This window comes from Humulus lupulus, chromosome 4 (genome assembly GCF_963169125.1).
Source record: "Humulus lupulus chromosome 4, drHumLupu1.1, whole genome shotgun sequence".
Lineage (NCBI taxonomy): Eukaryota > Viridiplantae > Streptophyta > Magnoliopsida > Rosales > Cannabaceae > Humulus > Humulus lupulus.
Genome location: NC_084796.1, coordinates 8,710,209 through 8,734,946, shown reverse-complemented (window position 1 = coordinate 8,734,946; position 24,738 = coordinate 8,710,209). Strand labels below are relative to the sequence as shown.

The window sequence follows — 24,738 nt, the reverse complement described above, 5'->3', positions numbered from 1 at the left end:
TAATGATTAGTAGTACTCATTTGATTAATGTTTCTGTTTTAGCATGTAACTTGTGAGGAAACTGTACTACTGTATAGTGGGGATTTAGTAGATGAACCCAATTATGAAAAATATAAGCATCGCTACAATTTCACTAAAACCAGTCACTAAAACTCAAAATTCAAACACTAAATCACGAATTAGAGCTTACCTTCTTTGATGAACCAACTCCCTTAACGATTTCTGAGCTAAAACCCAAGCTTCCTAACTTCAACTCAATCCTTAAATTCAAAACCCAAAAACCTCTTAGAACTCAATCAAAACCTCAGAATTTCAACAATAGAAAGTGTGATTCAATCCTTACCTCAGTCCTGGTTGAATTCCCTTGCTAAAACTGAGCTAACCCCTCAAAACTCTAGCTCAAATTATAGAGTTTCCAACTGAGTTTTCCCTTAGATTCCAATGGTTTACTTTGAGAGAGAAATAGAAGGAGAGTAGGTCGGTTCCTTGGTTTCCACTGAGTTCTAAGTTTCTATTTAGTCTATCCTTAGGTAATTAAGTTAATCCCGAGGCTCGGGGTACTAAAAACGTCCCTGATGGCAAAATGATAAAATTCTCCAGTATTCCCACCTAAACTTCCTAACCTCAAATATATTTCCAATTATTTATTTTCATAACCCGATAACCTAAATAACTATCCAATACTTAAAATACCCATTGACTTACCCAAAGTCAAGTATTAAGCCCCATTGTGACTTTCTCACTAACTAGCTCCTTAGAATCGCCTCAAGTCGCTTGCTGCAGATTTACCCACATAATAATGTGGTTCTCACAATTAAAGCATATAATCACATTTATATTCATATCACCATACAAGCATGCTTATCATATAATCATGCATTAAATCAATAAATTCACACATAAACCAATTATGCCCTCCTGACACACTAATCAAGGCCCTTAAGCCATATTAGTGATTTTGGGTCGTTACAATATATATATACACTATATATAAACAACGTGCAATATGCACGTTTGTTTAGTTTTATTTATAGAATTTATTAATTATTTTTATTAAATTTATATTAATGTCATATAAATTTCAAATAAATATCCTATTTTAATTAAATAATTTATTTATTTTTGTTTAAGTTTATGTTTGTTCTAATTTTTGAATTTGGAAGTGACAACAAGATATTGTATATTATATATTTAATGTAATACTAAATATTATACTTGAATTTTAAATTTAAGTTTCTTGCTAGTTTTTTTTTTAAAAATAATTTGTTGCTAATTTAGAGTAGATTATATTATATGTTTAATATGATATTATTCTAATGAGTTTAAGTTTAATTAAATTTTATTTAAGTTATAAAACGTTTGATTTTATTATTTTTAAATAATTATCATTGTAAAATATCTAAAAAATATCATATTTTAATTTGTTTAATTATTTATTATTTTAAAATAATTATCATAGTAAAATATCTCAAAAATATCGTATTTTAATTTATTTAATTATTTATTATTTTTAAATAATTATCATTGTAAAATACTCAAAAATATCTTAATTTAATTTTTTAATTATTTATTTTATTTAAGTTTTAAATGTTTACAAAGTAGCGTTAAATATAAAAATATTATATTACATATAAGAATATTCAATTAAAATCAATATTAAAAAAAATAAAAATTTATTAAAACAAAAAAATTTCATTATTTACCACTAGAAGATATATAGATTCTTGATATATTATGTAATAATAGGCATGTAACAATAACAACTTGATACAGATTTAATTATTTTATCTTACTGCTAATATATCAATAACAAATATTAAAAAAATTAATAATATCACTGATTAATTCAATAATTTATTCAAATAATTAATGATTCATCATAAATAAATTTATAAATTTCGATAACAATTTTAATAATATGTCAGAATCATTACTGTATGTTTCCTATTATTTAGTTTTTTTTTTTAAAAAAAAAAAATCCTTTATTTTGTTTTTGTTAATACATGTTTTTGTTTATTTTATTTTCTATTACCATTTGATCTGATAATTCTTTTGAAGTGTTAGTGATTTACAATGTTCTAAAATTAATATTTTGGCTCTAAATTCCCAAAATTTCTACCAGTTCATTCTCCAATTTATCTTTATTAAATTATGAAAACTTCTAAAAAAAATTCAAGTTAATTTTGTATTAGACCTTAATGCCTTAATAGCAAAACTCAAATTAACTAATGATGTCATAATTGAATGTTTGAAAGCTAAGTAACAATTTTGTAAAATTAGTAATTTCATAACAAGAAATAATATGTGCACACACAAATTACACTCAAATCCTACACAGATTTATGTGGCAAATCAAATTTTACTTAACGGAACTTATTTTAAATAAATATAATTGTTTGAGATAATTGCCACGTAAGTGTGTATAGTATTTGTAAGTAATTTATGTGATCACATATCATCATTCTTTCATAAAATAATTGGTTTTAAAACATTTTACGAGAAAAATACCATATATATTTTAGTTTAGAAAAATACCATATATTTTATAGCCCAAACTTAAGCCCAACAACTCAAACTAGGTCACTCACCCCACTCACCCTCGCTCCAAGAGAACGGCTGAAATCTCTCAGCTCTGAGCCATCTCCGGCCACCCTCTCCTCCACCATCTTCTTCCTCCGTCTCCCTCACTCCCCGGCCACGCTATCTCGCCGGAATCTCCACCATCCTCTTCCTCAGCCACGGTACGGAAGTTTTTTTTTTAAATTTCCTTTTCATTTCTCTGTTTAATATGGTTCATTACTAATATTACATCATAATGTTTTGAAGATTTTTTTGTTTTTGTTTTTTTAGAGATTCTGTTGTATTTGTTCAGTTATTTCTCTTTTTCATGGACATAATTTTGATTACAGTTCTTGTTCCTCTTGGTTTAGTTCTTATTTGATCTATTATTGAGGACTTGTCATGTTATTCTGAACTTATTGAAGATGATGGTGTTGCTTTTTTGCTCTGTTTCTCATAGTCTTTTCTTTTGATTTATAATTCATAATGAATATAATTTCTGATTGAATATAATTGCATGATGATTCTACTCATTGACAGAAAATAATTCTATTAGTTAGGTTGAATCATGGATAAACCAAATTGCCATTCCTACTGCTGATATAGAAAAAGATATTTCTGATGATGATAATGAAATGGATGATGTAGAAGAGAAAAAAATTAGTAAGCATAGGTTGGATATTTGGCAATTTTTTATTAGGATTGTTGATTACATATCATTATCCTAATGATATGTAATATGCTTTGAAATTCATATAAAATATATTATGATGTAAACGATTTTAGAGTTGATAAATTATAAAATAATTTACAACTTGATTATTTGTTTGATATTCTAATCCAAGAATTGCTATAGATAAACCAATCTTCCCAACCTGGCCATTGTGTATCCCTAATCTGGATTGACCATAACAATGTCGTTTTAAACTCATTTTGACTCTTATAGAGCTCCTTTATGTTCTGGAGTTTAACAATTCAGTAAGGACGTGGGAGAAAGGAAAATCCCAAGGGCGGCAGCCATGTCTTTCATGAAGGGAGATTTGCTTACGAAAACCAGAAAGCTTGTCAAGGGTTTGGCCATGGCGGAGCCTCGTTGGCTCAAAGCAATGGAACAGTTAGTCCTATTTTCTCATGATTTTTTATTTATATTCTTAATTTTTCTTTCCTTGTTTAATGAAATTTTCTGTACCTGATTTCGATGTCTTAGGGCACCACCTCCAACATTTCCTCGTAGTGACGGTAAAGTAAAGACAATCACTCTCCCAGAAGATGTTTATACCAACAAGTTCTACAAGAAACATCCAGATTCCAAACACGAAGAAGCCTTCAAGTAATTTTGCTTCATCAAAACCTCTCTCTACATTTTATTCAAGAGGGGTAACTCAAATATTCAGACATGTGATTCTCTCCCACAATGTCTGAGGTTCGAGACCCTACTGAGCACTTACGTAGCAATTGTTAAGAGTTTTTTGATCCCCACATAGTGTAGGATTAGGTGGGAAGCTTAGTTTAAAAACAAGTTATAATCTCTCTCTACATATTCACAAACTTAATTTTCCATCATACCCTTTTTCTAATTGCTTTGCTATAACTGTTTTTTCTCATGGTAAATCAATTCATTGTCGTTAACTAATAATTTCAGACACTTAGCTTAGTTTTGCATAACCCAATTTGTAGTATTTTTTTGGTAGAATTTGTAGTCAAATTTTGTGAATGATAGGATAGTTCTGAAGTGAATGAATAGACTTTAAGTATTTGTTGCTTTGTTCTTGAACAGTTTTTGTAGTTTCGATCCACCTCCGGCTCGTTTATTTGGTTGGCGTATTCTGGAGTTGAAGGAGCAAGGAGTTAGTGAGGATGCAGCAATGGCAATTGCAGATGTAACTATTCTTTCGAATTCTCACTTTTAATGTCTCTTTTACACATGTAAACGTACTTATTCAATATGTTCTATGTTGATTACTGATTCTTGGGGGTATACAGATGGAGTATCTGTCAGAGAAGAAGGCTAAGAAGAAGGCTTACGCTAGGTTGAAGCAAATTTCGCGTATCCAAGGGAAGAAGCCACCTCCTAATCCATACCCAAGTGCCATCAAAGAGATACAAGCTGAGGAAAAAAAATATGTTCATGACAGATTCTTTAACCCCAAAATTAAAGAAGCAGTGAGGCAACTGAAAGAGGAAAGAGCAGAACGCTGGGGTGGTAACCCATTTTAAGGTTCACAAATTTAGTTGGGTTCCTAACTTTTACTTTCTTTGTTCTCAACACTATGCTGCCATCTGATTATTGGCATTTCAGGTGTGAGTCAATTTTAAGTTTTTGAGAAGAATAATGATAATCTCGAATGTTTGATTATTACACAATGATTATGTTATCAACGGTGCTCTGGAAAGAGTAAGACATAGATATATATACTTTGTTCAAGTGCAATCATTTTCACGTCCTTTCCCGTTTGGAGCTTTTGTCAAACTCTGCTATCTATTATGCTTGGCCAATTTGCATTTCTGCATTTTCAGAGGGCTTTTGGTTTTCTTCAAGATTGTCTAATTTGCCATTTGCCATTTGCCATTTGCCAATATAATCAAAGATGAATGAATTCACCAAATCAGATAGATTTTATATCTAGATTTGGTTTTTTTGAACATTTCTATTATTAATAAGCGAAAAGCTTTAAATAAAATTAATCTTGATTCTTGAGTCTTGAACTCTCAAATCAAGCTGCCAACCATAAAACTGAAAACATAATCTAACAAAACGAACTAAGATGCAAGAAAAAAAAAAGTCTCACAACATGTTTAGATTAATTTATTACATAATTCAAAGTTTTGCATAGCATTGGGTTTATACACCCAACAATAATCACATCTAATCTTTTACTATGTAGTCTTACATCTTGCTCCTTGGGACTAATGGTGCATCCCTAGACCTCTTTTCCACAGATCTTGAAATCTGCCTGACTGCCTCCTTCGCTAGATGGCGGGGGCGGCTCAGCCAAAGTCCTCCATCAACAACAAGGGTAGTTCCATTTATGTATTTACCTACATGGTTGGCAAAACTGAATTAAAGCTTTTCAATGAACAACAGAAAACACTCAAGAGCATCAAGAAGAATCCTGGGGAAGAATGTTCATAACAAGTGTTAAAATCCATGCATAGGAATGAGAATAATATTAAAATAGTAATAAATTTTGTATTCTATTGTTTGGTTGAATTTTGAAATTATTAATAGATTAAAAATTATTATGTTTGGTTTACCATAGGAAAGGAATAGCTATTCAAGTGGTTTTAGAGCTTCCATTAGTGGGATTCTTATTCCATTGAGAAATTAGTATTAGCTTAAATTGCAAACCAAACATTGGAATGGTATTTGTCATTCCATTTCCAAAAATGATTCATGCATACCAAACATGACTATAGTTTTCCCACTTCTATTCGATGTGGGACTCTTATAAAAAAAATACCATTGCAAAACCCAATAACTATCGAATTTTCTGTGCAAATATGACTCATTAAGTGGTTTGTAGAATGAGATACCAACCTGCGTCTGAAGCAAGATAAACAGCAGCCATAGCAATGTCCCATTTCTCTCCTACTTTATACAACGGCATGTACTCTCTACTATTGTTTCTTATCTCATCGGGTGCAAGTTTACTCAGTCCCGGAGTATCACCAATAGGACCAGGTCCTATCCCATTGACCCTAATATCATAGTCAGTTCCCCATTCCAATGCCAAGTTTCTTGTAGTGGCATCAACAGCTGCCTATAGAAGCACAAAATTAGAAACAACTTCAACATGTATATATAATATAAAATGTTATGTGACTTCTAAAACATATGGAAGTTGAACTAACCTTGGCTGCTGCTACATGGATTTGATACCAAGCAGCTGTATAATGTAAAGTAGCACTGATGTTCAATATCAATCCACCACCAGATGAGCTCCTTCCCGGCCCTCCTTTCTTCAGATACTTTAGTGCCTCATGGCACATTGTGAATGTACCAACTGAATCAATGTCCAGAACTGCAAGGGATAGACAATGTAAGTTCCAATTTATTCATATTTCGGTTGTTTAATGACCGTTTAGTGAAGAGTTACAAGAATGGTTTTCTCAACTCTCAGGTGAACAATAACTGTTTCTGAAAATACAATAGTGATCTAGATAAAGCAGTTATAATGCCTGAAATTCAATACCAACTTTATTTTGAATTGAAAGATAAATGTTAACTTTCTCAACCAATAAATTTTGAGTTCCCTAGCACCTAATAAAAGCTTTCCTCAGTTTCTAACTTGATCTAGAATTTTTTATTGCTCCATCCGTAAGAAACGGTTGAGGTTAATGAGAACTCCAAACACAGAAATCACAAAGATGAACAAAGAATAATGGACTGTAACAACACTCAACCTGTTCGAAATCCATTAGGGGACAAATCCTCTGGTGAAACAAGGAAATTTCCAGCTGCGGAGTTGACAAGAATGTCAAGCCTCCCAAAATGCTCAAAAGTTGATTCAACAACTCTTTTTGCATCTTCTTGCTTACGAACATCCCCTTGAAAACCAACAGCCTGAGAAAAAAAAAGATTGAAACAGAAAACAGTGAAGTATATATTTTTGAGCTGATACAAATCTACATGATCAAAACATTTGAAATGTCTAAACCGAGCAGCTCAAGGTTAGATGTTCATTTAGGCTAGATAACGAGGCATTATCTATCAAATAAATAGTACCTTCCACTCAAAATTCAGACACACATAAAACAAACAAATCCAACCCAATTGAAATAAATCAGTCATCAAATAGACCCTTCAAGGTCTCTTGAAATCCATTCATATGTAAACCAAAAACTATGTAAAACCAAAGCAAGTTAAACAACTCAATCAGAATCAATGCACTAAACACATGTTTTTTCCCCCAAATCTTTGAGATGGGTACATATAAAATCAATCAAAGTGAATAAATTCTATTTCTTTCTCCACTTTCTCTCATCAACCAAACATCATTACAAACAAAGACAAAAGCACTTCGTTTTTCAGCAATAAAACAAAGGCATTGATTGAAGAAGAAAAAGTACCGAAATTCCAAGTGATCGAAGAGCAGAGACAGCAGAGTCAATGACTTGTTTTCTTCGTCCCATAATGGCAATGGAAGCTCCATGTTTGCCGAACTGGGTCGATATCTCAAACCCAATTCCAGATGCTCCTCCTGTTATCAAAGCCACCTTACCTTTCATTATAACATCCCTGAACGGTGACTCCATTACTACAACAAACAATCTCCGATATAGTTTTCTTCTTCTTCTTCTTACTGATTCGAAAATGGATTCGTTTTCTGCAAAATCGAAAGCCAAACTGTTGGGACTCTCTTTTATTTTGTTGTAGTTATGTCATTGTCCCAACCGGACTAATTGAGTGGCTGGTTTTGTCTCCTGTGGCCGACTCACTGACTGACAACCACTAAAACTCAATGGGCCTAAGTTCTATTTGGGCCTACCAGCCCAACTATTTTTTTAAAAGTACCACATTTTATCTTATTTTCAAGAATCGATGTTATGATAGGGTATTGTTATTGTTCATGGTTCGATAACTAATTTTAAAACATAAATAATTTTTGGAAAAACCAAAGCTCTATATTGGATATGAGAATTATTATGTAAGGTAAGGAATGAGTCTTGCCATTAATGTTAACAATAGATATGATACAATTTATTGCTTCTTTAATTATTCTTATCTAATCAAATAGTCTTTTTATTCTTCTTCTTTGATGGGTTAATTTCTTAAAATTCATGAAGTGTGGCAAAAGAAGATACTTCTTGTTGATTTCACATAGTGAAACACATAATTGGTTTATAATATAGTAAAAAATAGTAGAGAGATACCACAACATATATTGATACTTACTCACTTGACTTAAATTAATTTTTTTTTTAGACAAATATTTGATGTTATTGGTCTCAAAAATTATATCAACTATTATAATATAGTGCTCACAATTTTAAACTGAGCAATTAAATCCTTAAATTTCTAATTTGTATGCAATTAATTTCTTTTAATAAACAAAAGTAAAAACCTTACAAAAAAGAAAAAACTACTAATTTAAAAAACATTAAAAAATACAAAAATTTACAAAAATACAGATAACAGTTTGTACAAGTTCTGTTACGACTTGTTACAACTTTATATTTAGTTTGTAAATGTTGTTTATGGTTATAAACTTGTAAATTTTGGTTACAAAAAAAACTTTATTTTTATAAATTTATAAATTTTATTTTTAAAAAATCCCTATTTACCATTATTCGTCCTTATTTTTTTTCCAAATTATGTATTTTTTTTAAATCTTACCTATTTTTGTAAACTGCTCTACAAAAAATAAGTACTCATCTATTGAAAAAAAAAATTAAAGACTTAATTATTAAAATTAAAACTTTAAAATTAATATCAATGAGAAAATTATTAAAATAATTACTTTTATTAATATATCACCTTATGACATACACTAAATTTTTTTGTTTACTTTTTTAAAAAAAATTAAATATTATAATCATGCATTTTTTTTTAAGATATAATCATAAAAATTATAAAGCACCTTAATTAAAAAAAAGAAAAAACATTTATAAAATTAAAATAACTAGGCTCCTTAGGTATGCTATTCGCGGGAGACAACTGAAACTGAAAACTTTTCTCTGTAAATTTTCCGAGAAAATTTGAGCCTTGGAAAATCGTTTAAGTGAATCTATATTTATATATTTATTTACTTCTGGTTCTTTGAATTTTTAGTCCACTGAAAAGATGGAAGAAGAAGATTTCATAGTAAACCAAAGCTTCCCTCTTTTTAAACCCTCCAAAAACCCTAAACCTCTCCCGGAACCCACCGCCGCCCTTGACTCTCACAATTCCAATGCAGAGCCGCACTTTGAGAGGTCGACAAACGCCGATCCTATTCCCACTACCACCACTTTCAAGGATCTCGGGCTCACGGAATGGGCCGTGGAGACCTGCAATGAGCTCGGGATGAAGAAGCCCACGCCGGTCCAAGCTCATTGCATTCCGAAGATCCTCGCCGGCCGGGATGTGCTGGGACTGGCCCAGACCGGTAGTGGTAAGACGGCGGCTTTCGCTCTACCGATTATGCATCGGTTGACGGAGGACCCCTTTGGGGTGTTCGCGCTGGTGGTGACTCCGACGAGGGAGCTGGCGTACCAGTTGGCTGAGCAGTTTCGGGCACTGGGTTCGGCCGTACACTTGCGTTGCTCTGTCATTGTTGGAGGGACGGATATGCTTACGCAGATGAAGAACTTGGTTGCGAGGCCTCATGTCGTGATTGCGACTCCGGGTAGAATTAAGGTCTTGCTCGAGAATTCTGAGATTCCTCCTGTCTTCTCCAATACTAAGGTAAAAAGGGCTTCTTTTTTTTCATTCCAGAAATTTATGATTACGTCTCCAAGAGTGAATTGGAAAGTTTTTAGTATTGTTAAATTTAAGCCTATGTAAACCTGTATAGAACTAGGCAAATACATTGTGCTGTTTGAAATAATTTATTCTACTTTTCCTTAGAAACTAATTGTCTTAATAGTCTATGTACATTTCACTTGTCTCATGGCTCTCTTATGGTAGAGGGTAATTTTTTTATTTTCAGTGAACTAACTATCTTTATTTGCTCTGTTTTTGCATCAGTTTCTGGTTTTGGATGAAGCAGATAGGGTTTTAGATGTTGGTTTTGAAGAGGAGTTGAGAATGGTGTTTCAGTGCATGCCAAAGAATCGTCAAACTTTATTGTTCTCTGCAACAATGACTGAAAACCTGCAGACGCTGCTGGAGCTTTCTGCGAATAAGGCATACTTTTATGAGGAATATCAAGGGTTTAAGACAGTTGATACTCTCAAGCAGCACTATCTTCTTGTACCGAATGATGTCAAGGATGTATATCTGGTCCATATTTTGTCTAAAATGGAAGATATGGGTGTTCGGTCGGCCATGGTATTTGTCTCGACTTGCAGGTAGTTTATGCTGGAGAATCAGAACTTTCTTTGACCATTTACTTTGATCTTTTGTTTATTTAATTTTAACATTAAAAGATATTGCTCCAAGATATTTAGATTAGAATATGCTTCTGATTGCTGTTTCAATCAATGGTTTATTGTTGCTGGTCCTTCGCTGCCATTTTCATCTTCACTCTGTCTGATGTCTAATGTATGTCTCCATTTTATGGTGATATGCAATGCCAACCAGTGTGACTGTGACATACTATATGATCCATGTAGATATTCTATCATTGTATTTTGATGTACTTTGGTTTCTTAAAAACAAGATCAGTTATAGAGTAGGATGATTTGTTTTACCTTTCTCATGTTTCTAATATGGTTGCAGAAGTTGTCACCTATTGAGTTTGTTACTGGAGGAGCTTGAGCAAACAGCTGTGGCAATGCATTCATTCAATTCTCAACCCCTCAGGCTCTCTGCATTACACCGCTTCAAATCTGGAAGGGTTCCCATATTGCTTGCAACTGATGTTGCCAGTCGCGGTTTGGATATTCCCACAGTTGATCTTGTTATCAACTATGATATTCCAAGGTTTTTGTTTTGATTCTATATTCTTGATTGGGTTGTCTTTGCCAAGCACGTATTGTAAAATCTAACGGCACTCTCCTTCAGGTTTCCAAGAGATTACATTCACCGTGTCGGGCGTACAGCAAGGGCAGGCAGAGGAGGCTTGGCTATCAGCTTTGTTACCCAGGTGAGTAGTATAAGTGAAATTTTGTAGAGCCATTGATTATTATTGTAATTGTTACCTTTAATATTATCATTTATACTTTGCTTATTGCAGACTGATGTAGACCTCGTTCATGGAATAGAAGCTGATATTGGGAAACAATTGGAAAAGTTTGAATGCAAAGAGCATGAGGTGCTTGCTGACATAAAAAAGGTAAAGACTGATAAATCGTTGATCTGTCTTTTAAACACGATACTTTCCTTAATTTTGTTAATAACATATGCTTTGAAATATATTTTGCTATTTCTTTGGTATTTAATGCATCACCTATTCAATTAATGCTTCATAAGCACTCCAACCGGTGTTTTACTATCTTTTAAAATACGTCACCAAAATACTACTTTTTCTATTTTATCTTTAACTTTTACATTATATCATACGTCAGCTTCTCTATTTTTTTTCTCTATATCATTTAAATATTATATTTTTATTCATTTTAAATATTTTCTCACTTTCAATAATACTTTTATAACTTACAATAATATTTATATATCTTTTAATATTTACAATATTTATATATATAATGTCAAATATAATTATACTCTGTTTTTAACTAATCTAAATTTATAAATAAAATATATTTTTCTAACAATATTCAAATATTAAACTTTTTATTCATTTCAAATATTTATCTAACTGTGAGTCCATAATTAAAGGTATTGTGAAAAGAAAAATTAATAATTACAATTTAAATAAATTAAGCATAAACAACTTTTGACTTGTTGCTAGTTTCTCTTAATATAAAATAATTAAAGAAAGAAAGACATTTAAATAAAAAAAAACTAGAAATGTAGCTTGAAGAGAGAGAGAGAAAGGATGAGAAATTAATAAAAAAATAATTTAAAGTATAAACAGTATATTATAAATATAGCTTGGTCCTGTAGCAAAGGTAAATAATTTATACATAATACAGCAACCATTGGAGCACATTTTTTGACCATTTTTAAAAATTTGAAGATTTGTTGATTTTACAGGAGCCATTGTGAGTGCTTAAGTAATAAACCCAACTGTCAGCTTCTCACCATAAAAGTCTCTGCTTAGTTATTTTTTTCCCTCCTTGATTAGATGTTGGATCTTGGATCTGAATAGTGTAGATTGTCATGTTCAAGATATGATGGATGTTATCAAGTACATGTTGAAAAGGTTAGGCGTAGTGTCAACTTGTGGGGCTTTAATGACATTGGCAAAAGTTTAATTTTAAATGGTCATGTTCAGTTGAGTTCGAAGTTGAAATTAGCTATGATGCTTAGGTGAACAATAGTGGAGTTGAGACCTCAAAAGAGTACATGAAATGCTTTTCAGATTGATGACATGTTGAATCTGATCCACTGTACTAATGCCACAGCTACACTTGTCAACATAGATTTTATGTCTCATTTTCAAAATGTTCATTATTTATACATTGATGTGCAGATTTACAGTGCCAGGCGAGTGGCAATAATGAAAATGAGGGATGATGGCTTTGAAGAGAAAGCCAAAGACCGGAAAAAGCAGAAGCTAAAGACACTAGCAGAGAAAGGATTATTGGATAAGAGAAGTAGAAGGAGAAAAAGACAGAAAAGAACAGCTGAACAATAGGATGATTACTACTTTCTCTGTAAAGTGCCTCTGTCATCAGTGTAATTTTTGTTTAGCTGGTTTTGATCAGCAAGAGAGAAGAGAAAAGGAATAGTTTTGTTTATCATTTTTTTTCTTTAAATTTAACCCGAGAAAATTACATTGTATTATAGACCAACTATTCATCATAGGAAAATCATCAATTTTGAGTTCAGTACGAATTTCTTTGAACTAGTATTTGGTGTTTCCTTCTATCAGATTACCTTATTTATACTTTTTCTTATGTTCTTCTTGTCCCCCATTTGAGGAAAGAAAACTTAAGGGAGAAAAGTGGGGAGAAAGGAGAAGTGAGCGTGTTTGGTAAGAGAGAAAAATAGATGGGAGGAAAAAGTGAAAGAGGAAACAAACAGAGACGGAACCCACCACAATCCATCTTTTCAAAAGTGGAGAGAAAATGAAAATGACAGCAATATTTCTGTAAATTACCAAATTATCCTCATTAAAATTATTAATATAAAGATATATAAATAAAGTAGTAATATTTATGAAAAAAAATTCCCTCCATATTTTCTTTCTTTCTACATTTTTTTTCATCTCTCTTGATTGCTCTACCAAACAGTAAAAGTTTTCTTTTTCTTAATTTTTTGAGAGGAACAGATAAAAATAGTCGACAAGAAAGGTAAAAGTTTAAACCCAACAATCGTTTCTGCATAACTTTTCAGAATTACCATAAAATATGGGGTTCACAAGATAGTCTGCTTAAGCAATTTAAACTAAAGATCAGTTAATTGCTCTCCTCGCTCACATTAAGAAAAAAAAAGATGACAAAAAAAGGTCATGAAAGATACTACTACTACAACAACCCAAGGTAATTTTAAATGATTAAACACAAGCCCATAAATGATACAATCTGGCAAATGAAAATGGCATAACCCACTGAGATTTTTCTATCACAAATTCACAACTCCAACTAATGTTAAAAGCTACCAACTCACTACAAACTAAAGCCAAATTTAAACCCATCTCCAACAATGCCAAAACAAGCTTAGGTACCCCTCATAACACCACTAAACAGGATCAAGTGTCTGTTTGTGGCTGCTGCTGCTGCTGTTGCTGCTGTTGAGGTTGAGTCTGCGGCCACGGAACAAAAGCCATAGGTGGTCTAGGCTGTTGAGCAGCATACATTGCTGCTTGATCGACTGGTTTTCCCATGATCATCCCTGTTGGACCTGCAGGGTGCTGTTGCTGAACATAGTAGTATGGAATGTCCGCCGGTGAACCCACCACTGGAAGGGTAGCCTTAGTGACGCCGAGTCCCTCCTCTTTCAACTCATCTCTAGGAATAATATCAACAAGAAAATCAAAGACATCAGTCCTCGAAATGGCAGCTGCAATGTCATTCTTCTGCAGTGTCCTCCTTTTGTTTTCCTCAGTGTGGATCCAAGACCGCAAAGTCAGCTCCAAGATGAACATTTCACATGCCTTAGCAAATATGACAGGAGCCTCGGCCGAAATCATTCTGACATCCTCATCAGCTTTCATAATTTTCTTGATGCGAGCAAGTGGTAAACTGTGGTTTTTGAAATCAGTCGTTTGTTCGATTTCTTGCATTTGGTTAGCCCAGAACATCTGAAGCTGCTGCTGCTGCTGTTGTTGCTGCTGATGGTGGAAGTGCTGGGCTTGCTGGAACGCAAGCTGGTGTGAGGAATTAGAGAAATTAGCAGGGGGCTGAGTCGGGGAAGGAACAGCCACAGCTGGAGCGCCGGAAGCCACCATGGGAGCAGTTTGATACGAGGAAGGACCATAAGACATTTGGCCCGAACCTGCCACCATACCCACAACTGGCTGCTGCTGCTGCTGCTGTTGTGATTGTTCTGATTGATCCATGGTTGATCACAAGAGCGCTTTTTTTCCTTTTCCTTTCCTGATTATTTCGACATTACAATGCTGAGCTATTAAACTAATAAAGCACCTGCCAATACAAGTACTAAATGAGAATAACTGAGCATATTTCATGTGCAAGTACAAAAATCTAAAAGTACTGATTGAACAACTTTTCAAGCTTTCTAGCTTCCTTTACAAACCATTCAGAACCAATTCCTTGTACATTAATGAAATATCAACAATCCTTGGATGTCTCTTTATTCGTCTAATAAACTAATATTATTTCATTAACCAAAATACTAAGTTGAATATGTCAATTAGCTTAACCAGATTAGGAGTTTTAAACACAAATTAGTAAAAAAAAAAGGCTAAGCGCTTGAGTGGTAAACTTTACGATGGAGATCTTTAACATTTAGAAAGATCAACACACTTGAGTTCAATATTTTAGTAGTTTAGAACATGCCTTTTCACGAAAATTTGGAAAATAAAAAAATAAATAGCAAGGAAAATCAAAGAGACTACTTAGCCTAATAATATAAGTTTTTTCAAGTCCTTTTCAGAAAATATTAAACAAAACAAAAAGAACTCTTAAATTATTTTTTCTTGTGAATGCATGCATTATATTTTTCTACCAGTAACCATTAAATCTAAAAAATTGCATGATTTCATTTTCCCCTTAACTAAGCCCTAATGTTCCGTACAGCTAAGAAAAAAACTAGTGGAAAGAAAAAAAAAGACCAAATTTTTTAACATCACTACAGTTACTCTGAACCCATTTGTATTCTGATTCACTTAACCCAAAAACAGCATAAAGTTGTTTTTTTTTCTTTTTAAAAAAAATCTTTATCCCATTTTTCTCAACAATTCCCAGAAGCCAAACAAATGAATTTTACACTAGAAACAACACAAAAAAAGAACGATCCAAGTAGAAAAATACTGAAATACACAAACAGGAGCTTAAAAAGATCATTACCAGCAAATTCCAGCTGATTCTTCTTCACTGGAAGAAACCCTAGAGAGAGAATAAGAGAGAGAGAAGGGAGAATTAAAAGGGAGGGACAGAAGGAGTTTGAATGTGGTGTTTTTAGAGAGAGAGAAAGAGTTCTGGGGGCATCTATAGGTCGACACGTGCCGTGCACCGAGAATTCTGAACAAAAGCAGGGGGCCTCCACTGTCTCCACGTGGCATCTGCTAACTGGGTTGTTTGGTAGAGAAGATGCTCACGTAAACTACTGTGACGTACGAGGAAAATGTGACCACTTATCTCAAATTACAGCGACACCCTTCTAATTTTCAAATCTTGCAATCTTAGGCCCAATTACAGAAATTATTTACTTATTACCCTTGTACTAGTGTCAGTATTAATGTGGCAGACTCACATGTTACAATGTTTGAAGACTGGAAAATTATTGTTATTGTTATTACTTTGTGAAAGTAAATAACATATATTTGATCACTTGATCAGTCATTCTTTAAGTTAAATTATTTTGAAAAGGGAAAAGAATCATGGGAAGAATGAAATTTTTTGGAATTTATAGTAATTGGATAGTACATATCTTTTTTAAAAAAAAAAAATTATATTTGTTTAATGATGTGTAAGAATGAAATGAAATGAAATAGTTTAGTTGTAGAAAAATTAATTAGTATAATATTTTTCACTTAATAAAACCGAATGAATTCTTCTATTTTTTTTTCAAAATAAGACAACCTTATAATGACATGTTTACTTGAAGGGAATAAAAATTACTTGCATGGCAATGATCATATTCCTTTGTTTATTGAATTTTAAGAGTGTGATAGAATAGTTGGACATACATATATTAAAGGGAAAAGAACTAGAAATGTTTTCCCATATTTTTTTTTTCAAGAAATGGGATTAAGGTGAAAGTTTTTTTTTTATTTAAAAATTATTGACATTTTTACCATGAATTATTTGGTAATAATAAAAACCTAATATGTGTACATAATTTGTATCTCAATCTATTTATTAACAAAATGTGGATTGGATTTGTGATAATGTGACAATTGACAATATAACAGTGTAAGAATTTCTAGAATGAATTTAATGGTTGTTGGGGCTTAATTAAATAATTGAAATACACAGTGTAACAATTCTTGATTAGGAGAACGTTACAATAACACCCCCAATAAAAAAACTCAACGAAATATCAAAAGTAGATTAATTTAAAATGGAATCTTAATTTGATTTATACTATCTTTGGTTTAATCCTTAATTAGTCAACCCTACTCTTCATGCTCACTATGATTGTCAACTATTTATTTATATTTAAGTATTTAATTTGTATAATATATATATATATGTAATCCCTTCATATTTGGGGTGGTGATAATTTTTTGTTCTTGGATCATTGTGAGATGTTCAATATTTTTCCCTAATGTTGTAAAAGAGATGAGATGCAAACATTAAATGCCTTATTTGGCATCACTTCAGCTTTTGGCTTATAGAAAAGTGCTTTTTCATGAAGCTGTCCTTAGTTGCTTCTCTAGGAATAACTTTTTGTACTAATAAGATCGTTTGCATATTAAACCCTAAAACCCATAAAAAGAGGTTCTATTCCTAAATATTAAAGAAAGCTCTTCTAAAAAGTTGTGCCAACCACAACCAAAGATCAAGTACAAATTTTTTTTGCAATCACCATAAGTATCTTATTTGGTGGACTTATTAGGTTGGGTGTTGAGTTGCCTTGTAAAAGAACATAACTATATAACTATGTCTTGTTATATATATATATATATATTAATATATATATATATGATAATTTTCTATAGAAGTTTCACTTTAAGCTTTATCGGTGAAGCTCTTGATGTTTCTCAATCCGTGAATAATTTTCGGCGTAATTTTTTTTATGACCGTGTATATTGTAGCTATTTAGAGCATCCTACAAAATTTCAGAAAATTCTGAATAGTTTACAGTACTGAAAACTAGGTTCAAACATGTTGTTTTCCACGTGCATAAAAAAATTAGTCACGCATGCAACAACATGTTTGAACTTAGTTTTCGGTATTGTAAACAATTCGAAATTTTTTGAAAATTTGCAGGATGCTCTAAATAGCTACAATATATACGGTCATAAAAAAAAATCGTGCCGAAAACTGTTCACAAGTCGAGAACACTGAGAGTCCCACCGGTAGGGCTTAAAGTGAAGTCCCTGTAAGAAAATTTCCATATATATATATACTCTAATGTATTCATCGTTTGAATATAACATGTATTCTTGAAAAATAAAAAGTTAAAAAAAAAAGGGTTATTACCGGCGAAAATACCCAATGTTTACATGTTGTTCCACTTATACACCCAATCTTTATTTTTCGCGGTGAATATACTCAAACCCACATGAACTGTGTCTCCGTCACTACTTTACCCCTAACAGCGTTAAAAATGCTTACGTGGCCAATTGCGTGTACAAAACCAGACACATCATTTAGCCCAGGTAAGTTTTTAATTATTGATTGAAGAAAAAAAGCTTTAAATCCTTAAATACCATATGCACGAGAGATCTCCATTGTAGAAGAAGAAGAAGAAGAAGAGAGAAGAGATGAAAGGGGAAGACCCAAGTGTGTCTTGGGGCGAATCAATAAACCGAGGTGGAGCCAAAATGAGGTCGTCGAGATCTAGGGCACAAGGTGTATATCAAGCTTGTCGTAAGCATTGTGATTGTGGGGCAGAAACAGTGGAGAGGACATCATGGACCGATGATAATCCAGGGAGACGGTTCAAATCTTGCTATAGGATGAAAGTGAGCCTGTTTATATTTTTTGTCTTCTTTTTCCTTTATATATTATTAGCTTGGAAATAAATTAATTCAAGAAAACTATTTGTGAACAGTGGAATGGGGGTTGTAACTATTTCCAATGGATTGACCCCCCTATGTGTGAAAGGTCAAAGATGGTGATACCTGGTTTGCTAAGAAGAGTACGTGAGTTTGATGGTGATCTGGGCAGATATTATGAATATGAAGATAGATATGAGTCTTGCTTTGAACCTAGTGTGGAGCCTTTTCAATGTCAACATTGTGGCTATATGAATGGGAGTTTGGATGGAAGAGTTCGTGCAAGTTCCTGGTTGGTAAAGGGAAATGTGAGGAAGATGATGTTGTTTTTTTTTTTTTTTGTAATTGTGTATTGGCTGACAAAAATTATGTAATGTTCGACTTCCCTGTTTATTGTATTTAGTGTTGCTTTCAAGCATAATAAAAATGATGTATTTTATTTAGTGTTCGACCCTTCCCTGAAAAAAAATCATGGCTTCATTGAATGTAAGAGAAATATATTTATTTAGTGTTGCTTTCAAGCATAATAGAATGATGCACCAAACCAGATATTTTGTCATTGATTAATATTTTCAACTTTACAGAGCAAACATATGACATATTAAGTAGCATAATGTCTACATGTCAAAAGTATTCCTAATGGCCAAGATGTCCCAAAATATTGATAAAGTCAGACTGAATATGTACATGTCAAAAGTATGGTAATGCCTATATTGTATGGCGACTACACCAAAAAGAAAACAAGTTTTCTACATCAAAAGGGTTTAAGATTAAAGAGCAGCTTCTTAGTTGGTCTGAGATGTGGAACCACCATTCCTTTGCTTCTGTCTCTTAGCTCGCTCCTTCCTTTTAATAGTTTCAGTAGTAGGATTCTGAGATGGTGGTCTTCCTCTCTTTTTTTGCCTTGCAGGCTGTAATTAAACCAAAAACATAACTCATCATGCTTAAGCAAATCACATTCATTTTAACTGCAAATGAATACAAGTCTGGCATACCGTGTACCAAGATTACCTCCATAGTTGCATTCTTGCATGTTACTCGTGAATGGCCTGTTTGCTTACAATTGCTGCAGTGATTAACTTGGCCAACTCTCCTAGCCTTTGTTGCAGTAGTAGGTGGTGGTTCATCTGTGTAACACCCTCACTTATTTTAGTTAAAAATCATATTTGAGGTGTTACGTTTTAAAACTATATCATAATTTATTTCTGCGGAAGTTTGGACATTTTTTTTTTTTTTTTTTTTAAAACTTGAAAACTTATTTCACATTATTTACATTAAACATAAAGTGTGTCTCAAACATATTATACATAAGTATTAAATAACCCAATTTATTTTCAAAACATAACTTCACACTTTATTACAAACATCTCACTGATAACTGAAATAACCCACAAAAAGGTCGATGTGTTCATATGTACAAATCAGGGTCAGGACCATGCTTCAGTTCTCCTCATATCATTCGCATATTTCTTTCTCTACCTGCAACACAAGACAACTGTGAGCCTAAAGCTCAGTAAGCAAAGTAATGCATGCAATGCTAATGATTACCCAATATCAATGGACATATACAACTTCTTTTTAAATTTTGGGCCCCTTAATATTGTGCACACTGTTTGAATTGGTCAATGCCTGCAGGGCTTGTTACACATATAATACAAAATCCCATGGGTTCTCCTCCGGCTAGCCTTCACCACAGTAGGGCACATTAAAAACCTTATTCCATCGTTGCCCCGTCAGGCTCAAGAGTTAAGGCGGCCACACACTGTGGTGTCAATACATATAACAATAACTCATATGGAGGAGAAATAAAAACGGAAATATGGCAAACAATATAATTGGTTCACTAAACCTAGCCCAAATTATTGGGCAGCCACTATAAGCCTACTATAGGCCTCCGTTTACACTTATTAACACTTTCATTTGCCTTTTCAAAACAGTGGCACTGAACTTAAACTTCTTATTACAACTTTCTTTTATGTTGCACAAAACTTGCAAAGGCATCATATAATTAATCATCATAATATCATGCATGGTCTTATATCATATAATAATTTACCATATCACTATTATGCCATGCATACAAATTTATGATGAAGTGTCACTGTATGTTAATACCACTTACTCACAAAATATTCATATAATGCATACTTTCACATAACACATAATTCTTGTGTTGCAGTTGAGTACTTTACTTACCTTTTGTCCACAATATATTTCACCGTGTAACAAGTGATGTCTTAGGTATTGATGTCCTTATCCTGACAATAGCATGGATTTCTCATCATAATGATGGCAGTAATACATTGAACTCTCATTTAAAAATACCCATAAGACTTCATATCAAATTTCATACCCAAAACATGCCTAAAATGCCTTAAACCACCTAGATCGAGCATTAGATTTATCTTAGACATTTGGGGAAATTTTGACAGAGTTTCCCCTTAATTTTAGCTATCCTCAAATATCAAAATACACCAATAATCAACATCAATTAACCTGCCATAACCATATATCCCAAATACCAACATGATTCATCATAAAGTTATCATATACCGATTTTGATAAAATTCTTATCTCCTAGATCATCACCCAAATTAAATGAGTCTCCACATATATTCAAACATTTATAAACATATATACTCTCTTATAAACTCAATCAAATAACCAAAAATCATCTTGTACTCCAAGAACCCCAAAAACCTCATAAAACACAAAATTTCACTTACCGATCAACTTTTCGGCGAAAACAATCTCTTCAAGCTTTTCTAAACCTCAAACCACTTGGAAACCCCAAGAAATATCTTAAAAAGGATAAAACACCATATATAAGTTCTCAGAAAAATTCAAAAACATAGTTTAACTTCCAAGTACAAGAACTTACCATAAAAAGGCTAGAACTAAGCTTAATCTACTTCTTTGGCTTTGCTTTCACTTGGATCTCCTTAGAATTTCTTCAAACCAGCCAAGAAATGGTTTTTGGTTTTCTTTTCTCTCTGTTTTTCAGAATAATGGTCGTGCAAAGTGATAAGGTTTGATGAAAATTCCTTATTTTCAATGATTTAGCCTTATTGTCAAAAGTTGACACCTTTCATCTCATCATTTCACCTTTTGACTTATGAAAACCTTATCACTTCAATAATTTCGACTTAATCATCTGCTAGGCCTATTATCCTTATGTGTAAAACACTCACACCAAACCTTAGGTCCATATGACTTCATACCCAATAGTTATGCTTACCCGATCGAGCGTAGCGCACTTATGCTAAGCTCGTTTTGACTTTGCATCAATACCACTGATTATGTATACCTCCCATCAAGAATTGATCTAATGGTTCTAAAACCATTTTTACATCATCAATGAGACCTTAATCATACCTCGATTACATTTGGTAAATCCATAAATACTCAATTCTACACCGAAATACTAGTAATCGACATTGTACTATTTTCCACTACTTAACCTATTTTGCCTTCTATATCTCACTTTCAACACTTAATTCCCTGCCTTGTCCATATTTTTCATACTTTCTTATATCTTGAGCACATCAAACACCCATAAAAGACAACTCAAATGCCACAAGGTTAATAATATTGAGCATACATATAGACATCACATACACAACTTTTATACTTATACATGAAAACACTTATAAGAATATGCATATGCTCAAATTATACATATTGTATGATATGTAATGCAATGCAATCATGTGATTATTGGCTATATATATCAAAATAATGTGGGTGCTACAATCCTCTACACCTTATAAAAATTTCGTCCTCGAAATTTCTCTTACCCAAATAGCTCTGGGTATTTAGATCTCATTTCATCTTCCCGTTCCCATGTCATTTCCTCAATGTTTGAACTTCTCCACAAGACCTTAACCAGTGAAATCTTCTTATTTCTCAACTCTTTCTCTTTTCTGTCAAGAATTTTCACTGGTTTTTCTTCATATGTTAGGTCTTGTTCAACTTCTATTGGCTCGTAGTTTAGCACATGTGAAGGATCTGGCACGTATTTTCTCAATAATGAGACATGAAAAACATCGTGGACATTTGACAGTGATGGCGGTAATGCCAGTCTATAGGCTACCTTTCCCACCTTTTCCAATACTTCAAAAGGTCCAATAAATCTTGGGCTTAACTTCCCTTTCTTTCCAAACCTCATTGCTCCTTTCATAGGGGCAATTTTCAGAAATACCTTGTCCCCAATGTTGAACTCCACATCTCTTCGCTTTCGATCAGCGTAACTCTTTTGCCTACTTTGAGCCATTAACATTCTTTTTCTTATCTTCTCTACTGCTTCAGTTGTCCTTCTGACCAGATCTGGACCAAGATACTTTCTTTCTCCCATTTCATCCCAATGAATTGGTGATCTGCATTTTCTGCCATATAACATTTCATACGGTGCTACACCAATCGTTGCATGAAAGCTATTGTTATAAGAAAACTCTATCAGACACAAATACTTCTCCCATGATCCTTGAAAATCTAGGACACAAGCTCGAAGCATATCTTCAAGAGTTTGAATGGTCCTTTCAGATTGTCCATCAGATTGGGGGTGATATGCCGTAGTAAACTTCAATTTTGTGCCCAATGCTCTCTGCAAACTTTCCCAAAACAATGAAGTAAATCGAGCATCCCGGTCTGAAATTATAGATACGGGCACTCCATGAAGTCTAACAATCTCTTGAACATATAATTCAGCCCACTGATCCATAGTATAAGTCATGCGTACCGGAAGAAAGTGTGCTGATTTTGTATATCGGTCTACTATAACCCAGATAGCATCATGTTGTTTAGAAGTCTTTGGCAATCCAACAACAAAATCCATAGTAACCTCTTCCCATTTCCACTCTGGTATCCGTATTGGTTGTAGTAAACCAGCAGGTTTCTGATGTTCATCTTTCACTTGTTGACAGGTTAAACACTTGGCTACAAACTCGACCACATCCTTTCTCATGTTGGGCCACCAGTAGTGTCTTTTCAAGTCATTAAACATCTTGGTCGTCCCCGGATGCACTGAATACAAGGTATTGTGAGCTTCGGTAAGGATTTCTCTCTTCAACTCCTCATTATTAGGGACACAAACTCTTTCCTTGAACTTTAGCATCCCATTACATGACACACTAAACTCATTGACCTTCCCACTTTCCAATTCACCTTTTTGTTCCACCAAGTAAGGATCCTCACATTGACCTTGTTTGATTCTCTCTAACAAGGTAGACTGAATAGTCATCACTGATAATCTTCCTGTGATCACCTCAATCTCCGCTCTGCACATGTCCTCCTGAAGTGGTCTTGTCAATTTCCTCAAAAATGACACATTACCATGAGACTTTCTACTCAGTGCGTCTGCAACTACATTTGCTTTTCCAGGATGATAAAGTATTTGACAGTCATAATCCTTCACTAGCTCCAACCATCTCCTTTGTCTCATATTTAATTCCTTCTGAGTGAAGAAATACTTGAGACTTTTATGATCGGTATATATTTCGCACTTCTCACCATACAGATAATGTCTCCAAATCTTTAGTGCAAAAACAACTGCTGCCAACTCCAGATCATGTGTTGGATACTTTTGTTCATAGTCCTTCAATTGTCTAGAAGCATAAGCTATGACTTTGCCATTCTGCATCAACACACACCCTAAACCTTGCTTTGAAGCGTCACTATAAATCACAAGTCCTCCTGATCCAGATGGAATAGTAAGTACTGGAGCAGAAACCAATCTTTGCTTCAAATCTTGAAAACTTTTCTCACAAGCTTCAGTCCATTCAAACTTATGATTCTTCCTCGTGAGTTGTGTCAATGGCATTGCTATCTTGGAAAATCCTTCAACAAATCTTCGGTAATAGCCTGCTAATCCCAGAAAACTCCTTACTTCTGAAACATTTGTTGGTCTATTCCACTTACTAACAGCTTCAATCTTTGATGGATCCACCGCAATACCATCTTTTGAGACTATATGGCCCAAAAATGCCACCTTCTCTAGCCAAAATTCACATTTCTTAAATTTGGCATAGAGTTGTTTTTCTTTTAATTTCTCCAACGTCAACCTCAAATGTTCCTCATGTTCTTCTTGGGATCGAGAATACACCAAGATATCATCAATAAACACTATTACAAACTTATCAAGGTAGTCCTTAAACACCCTGTTCATCAAGTCCATGAATGCAGC

General features: G+C 33.3%; 4 protein-coding genes and 2 long non-coding RNA genes across 9 annotated transcripts; 3 read left to right on the top strand and 3 right to left on the bottom strand.

The window, feature by feature from the left end:
* Positions 1–2,582: 2,582 nt before the first annotated feature.
* Positions 2,583–5,013, top strand: LOC133829890 (uncharacterized). 2 transcript variants are annotated; one of them, XM_062259720.1, is made up of 5 exons: positions 2,583–2,741; positions 3,539–3,673; positions 3,767–3,889; positions 4,337–4,439; positions 4,543–5,013. In XM_062259720.1, exons 2-5 carry the CDS (start codon positions 3,579–3,581, stop codon positions 4,774–4,776), a joined length of 555 nt encoding a protein of 184 aa, XP_062115704.1. In that variant the 5' UTR covers positions 2,583–2,741; positions 3,539–3,578; the 3' UTR covers positions 4,777–5,013. The 2 variants fall into 2 exon arrangements, with proteins under 2 accessions (XP_062115704.1, XP_062115703.1); XM_062259719.1 differs by having other exon boundaries at positions 2,584–2,741; positions 3,506–3,673.
* Positions 5,014–5,325: 312 nt separating this feature from the next.
* LOC133829889 (peroxisomal 2,4-dienoyl-CoA reductase [(3E)-enoyl-CoA-producing]-like) lies at positions 5,326–7,943 on the bottom strand. Its single transcript, XM_062259718.1, has 5 exons — positions 7,630–7,943; positions 6,964–7,123; positions 6,412–6,581; positions 6,098–6,320; positions 5,326–5,598 (listed from the first exon to the last, which is right to left on the bottom strand). The coding sequence occupies exons 1-5, from the start codon at positions 7,813–7,815 to the stop codon at positions 5,447–5,449; spliced, it is 891 nt and encodes a 296-aa protein (XP_062115702.1). The 5' UTR covers positions 7,816–7,943; the 3' UTR covers positions 5,326–5,446.
* Positions 7,944–9,196: 1,253 nt separating this feature from the next.
* On the top strand, positions 9,197–13,115 carry LOC133829887 (DEAD-box ATP-dependent RNA helicase 36). Its single transcript, XM_062259713.1, has 6 exons — positions 9,197–9,946; positions 10,229–10,551; positions 10,922–11,125; positions 11,207–11,288; positions 11,379–11,477; positions 12,738–13,115. Exons 1-6 carry the CDS (start codon positions 9,344–9,346, stop codon positions 12,900–12,902), a joined length of 1,476 nt encoding a protein of 491 aa, XP_062115697.1. The 5' UTR covers positions 9,197–9,343; the 3' UTR covers positions 12,903–13,115.
* A 446-nt stretch (positions 13,116–13,561) lies between these two features.
* LOC133829888 (nuclear transcription factor Y subunit C-2) lies at positions 13,562–15,890 on the bottom strand. Of its 3 annotated transcripts, none has more exons than XM_062259716.1 (2): positions 15,739–15,890; positions 13,562–14,805 (listed from the first exon to the last, which is right to left on the bottom strand). In XM_062259716.1, exon 2 carries the CDS (start codon positions 14,766–14,768, stop codon positions 13,959–13,961), a length of 810 nt encoding a protein of 269 aa, XP_062115700.1. In that variant the 5' UTR covers positions 14,769–14,805; positions 15,739–15,890; the 3' UTR covers positions 13,562–13,958. The 3 variants fall into 3 exon arrangements, with proteins under 3 accessions (XP_062115700.1, XP_062115699.1, XP_062115701.1); XM_062259715.1 differs by having other exon boundaries at positions 13,562–14,853; positions 15,739–15,889; XM_062259717.1 differs by having other exon boundaries at positions 13,562–14,868; positions 15,739–15,839.
* A 2,362-nt stretch (positions 15,891–18,252) lies between these two features.
* On the top strand, positions 18,253–19,120 carry LOC133829885 (uncharacterized). The gene is made up of 2 exons (XR_009891895.1): positions 18,253–18,524; positions 18,614–19,120. It is a non-coding gene; the product is annotated as an uncharacterized LOC133829885 (long non-coding RNA).
* On the bottom strand, positions 19,093–21,576 carry LOC133829886 (uncharacterized). The gene is made up of 5 exons (XR_009891896.1): positions 21,439–21,576; positions 21,284–21,358; positions 20,754–20,815; positions 19,569–20,036; positions 19,093–19,468 (listed from the first exon to the last, which is right to left on the bottom strand). It is a non-coding gene; the product is annotated as an uncharacterized LOC133829886 (long non-coding RNA).
* Between the last annotated feature and the right edge of the window lie 3,162 nt (positions 21,577–24,738).

Excerpts from the sequence above, each read along its gene's own strand:
- LOC133829890 (XM_062259720.1), top strand. The coding sequence starts at position 3,579 with ATGTCTTTCATGAAGGGAGATTTGCTTACGAAAACCAGAAAGCTTGTC. Across the intron at positions 3,890-4,336 it reads AAACACGAAGAAGCCTTCAA|TTTTTGTAGTTTCGATCCAC; the intron begins GTAATTTTGCTT and ends GTTCTTGAACAG. Across the intron at positions 4,440-4,542 it reads CAGCAATGGCAATTGCAGAT|ATGGAGTATCTGTCAGAGAA; the intron begins GTAACTATTCTT and ends GGGGGTATACAG.
- LOC133829889 (XM_062259718.1), bottom strand. The coding sequence starts at position 7,815 with ATGGAGTCACCGTTCAGGGATGTTATAATGAAAGGTAAGGTGGCTTTG. Across the intron at positions 6,321-6,411 it reads TCCATGTAGCAGCAGCCAAG|GCAGCTGTTGATGCCACTAC; the intron begins GTTAGTTCAACT and ends GTGCTTCTATAG. Across the intron at positions 5,599-6,097 it reads TTATCTTGCTTCAGACGCAG|GTAAATACATAAATGGAACT; the intron begins GTTGGTATCTCA and ends CCAACCATGTAG.
- LOC133829887 (XM_062259713.1), top strand. The coding sequence starts at position 9,344 with ATGGAAGAAGAAGATTTCATAGTAAACCAAAGCTTCCCTCTTTTTAAA. Across the intron at positions 10,552-10,921 it reads GTATTTGTCTCGACTTGCAG|AAGTTGTCACCTATTGAGTT; the intron begins GTAGTTTATGCT and ends ATATGGTTGCAG. Across the intron at positions 11,126-11,206 it reads ATCAACTATGATATTCCAAG|GTTTCCAAGAGATTACATTC; the intron begins GTTTTTGTTTTG and ends ACTCTCCTTCAG.
- LOC133829888 (XM_062259716.1), bottom strand. The coding sequence starts at position 14,768 with ATGGATCAATCAGAACAATCACAACAGCAGCAGCAGCAGCAGCCAGTT.